Genomic DNA, 2,942 nt, shown 5'->3' on the forward strand with positions numbered 1-2,942 from the left:
CTGCCCGGGCCTGAATCCTGGGCCAGAGGCATCAGGTCTGGGCCAGGGGCAGAGCCAGCAATCAGAGGGGTCTGGGGGTCCCCTGCCCAGGCCTGACGCCTGGGCCAGAGGCATCAGGCCTGGGCTGGGGGCAGAACCAGTGATGAGGGGAATGAGGGTCCTCTGCCCAGGCCTGATGCTTCTGGCAGAGGCGTCAGGCCTGGGCAAGGGGCCTATCCTGCGATTGGAGATTGATGGGGGTCAACGCCTGAGGGCTTCCAGTATGTGAGATGGGGGAGGGTGGGCTGAGGGACACTCCCCCTCACCCCCACCCAGTGCACGAATTTCATGCACAGGGCCCCTAGTAAATTAATAAAGACCTTCCCAGACATTAGCTTTGGTGCCAGGAAAACATCTCATTTTTATAAACCCTCTTTGCTATACAAAGAACCTGACCATTCCCATTCCTTTTTATTTTAAATCATTTCTCAATGTAGAGTAATCTTACATGATGCTGTATCACACCAAATAAGTATTATTATAAATTAATCTTGTTTTTTGTTTCTAAAAAAAAATAATTAGTTCAAAGTAATTTGCATTTTCAGTTAGGGTCCTGGGACTAGAACATCATGCTTTGCTGAGAACACTTACTGTATACTTGTAACTGTCCACGAAAGGAATTTTTTCCACGCGAGTTTTCAGCTCTGCACTCATAGATGCCTGCATCATCCAGCTGCACATTGGGTATTTCCAGCACTGCCTGAGACTTCCGCAGCCGCGCCTTGCCAGGGATATAGCCATTAACCTTCATCCATGTAATTGTTGGAACTGGGCTACGATAAGGAGCAAAACTATCGTTAATATACTTTCCACTATTAGGAACAGAGATTCTGTTATCTGGTAATTTAAGCACTTAATAGGCTGAGTGCAATAAAGTGTACTCACAATTAAGGACCGTGTGCTGGTTGACATATTTCACTTCCCATGCGGATTGTCTGATAAGTAAATAGTTAGATGCCAAGGGAGACAGTTCCCTTTCTTTCATATTTCAGGAAGGCAATTCATAGACAATACACATACATGTTAATACATTATACTTTATTTTTAAAAACCTTTGTAAAATTATTTAAAAGTAATTCGGTGAAATTACAAAATAACAAATACTTATAGCAAGGGATTGAACAAGAGTTTGAACTAAGTGAATTAAGAATCCTTTTTGGCCTCCACTCCTGAAAATATCTTCCTTCTGCAGCGACAAATACAGTTTGCATGTAATCTCTCATCTGTTCTGTATGATGAACATACTTACACATATGATGATATTTTTGTTTTGTCTAAACATGTAACTCATATGCTGGATGTTTATTATTTTTATTAAAAGATCAAATCCAAGATCAACTCAGGACTTACTCTGGTTAATAGCTGCATATTATTCCATTGTATTGATGTATCAGAACTTAATCAGCCATTCCCTATAGTTAAACATACAGCATAGCCCCAGTTTTGATTTGTTTCCTTTCTTTGCCACTAAGAAACAATATCACTACAAACAACACTGCACATATATCATGGACTATTGCTTTTACTTTCTGCAGCAGGCATTCACAAAAGTGGAATTGATGGATCAAAGGGCATGTACATTCTTCATTTTAATAAGTACTGCCAGATTGTTTTTCAATAATATAGTGGCAGTCTCCACACCTATCCGTAATATATGAGACTGTTTCCCCATATCCTTGCCACCATTTTGTGTGATTAATTGTTTAATTTTTGTCAGTATTGAAAGGTAAAAAATGGCATTTGATACTTTAATTAATATTTCTCTGAACTCTAGGAAGGTTGAACAACTCTTTGTAATTTATTGGCCATTTGCATGTGATTTTCTGAGATGTTTGCTTATGTTACTTTTCTAATTTTTCTGTTTCCCTGTTTGTATTGTTTAAATTAATTTCTTTGAGTGTTTTGAGTATTAGAATAATGAAGATTTTGTTTCTCAGAAAAATTTTGTGATATAATTCTATGAACATTTTTAGGAGAAACAAACATCTGTAGTTTTCTTCATGACTTCTGAATTTTTGTGTGTTTTTTAAATGAAATTACCTACAAACTGAAGTTTATGTCCATATTTTCTGCAGTATTCCTAGTAATATTTTCAATTATTTTTATACAGTTGGATTTTTGATCCATCTGGACAATATTCATGTTTGGGGTGTGAGACAGGGAATGCAACTATTTATTTTAGTATTGTTAACACTCCCTTCCCCACAATCTTTGGGATGTTGTGTTTGTCATATAATTGGTTCTCACATACTTGACTCTGTTTCAGGCTTTTCAGTTCTGTTCTGCTGATTTATTTATTACTATCTATATTTAATGACCTTTCTGGTCTGCACCTACTCTAATTTTTCAGTTTGATTTCTCACTACTTCCTTCCACATTTCCTGACCCAGAAACACATCTCTGTGTGTTTCCAATCATATCTGTTAAAATCCTACTGATCCCTTGAGACCCGTCCTAAATGCCTCCTCTTCAGCAGTCTTTCCTTATTTGTGCAGTCTGGTGGGATTTTTTTTTTTTTTTTTGCTTTGTGTATACTACTTGCATCTCTTGTAACAGTCTACAATAAATTATATACTAAGGATAGGGTATTTTCCCACAAATTTTCTTTACAGGGACAATAGGAATGTTCACTGTTATAAACAATGCTATGATAAAGACCATGTGTGTTTTTGAACATCTTTCTGACTTATTCCTTAGGAATAAAACAGAAGTGAAATTGCTGGATTTGGGTTGATAGTTTTTGCTTGTTTGTTTAGGTGCATACGGTATAGACAACATCTAGGAAGACTGAACCTTGCATTTTTGGAATAATGCTTAAGTTGGCATGGTATATCATTCTTTTAATATGTATAAAAAATGATTTATGACTTTTCAAAATTGATTTTTAGAGATAGAGGGAAAGA

General features: G+C 37.0%; 1 protein-coding gene across 1 annotated transcript in view; it reads right to left on the reverse strand.

Moving 5' to 3' along the window:
* CNTN5 (contactin 5) overlaps window positions 1-2,942 on the reverse strand; it is a 462,010-nt gene that overhangs the window by 262,018 nt on the left and 197,050 nt on the right. The window contains exon 8 of the mRNA XM_015571441.1: window positions 631-812. Within this exon, the coding sequence (XP_015426927.1) occupies window positions 631-812 (182 nt within the window). The remainder of the gene's footprint in view (window positions 1-630; window positions 813-2,942) is intronic.

The sequence above is a fragment of the Myotis davidii genome, unplaced genomic scaffold, assembly GCF_000327345.1.
Source record: "Myotis davidii unplaced genomic scaffold, ASM32734v1 scaffold8, whole genome shotgun sequence".
In the NCBI taxonomy this organism is placed as follows: Eukaryota; Metazoa; Chordata; class Mammalia; order Chiroptera; family Vespertilionidae; genus Myotis; species Myotis davidii.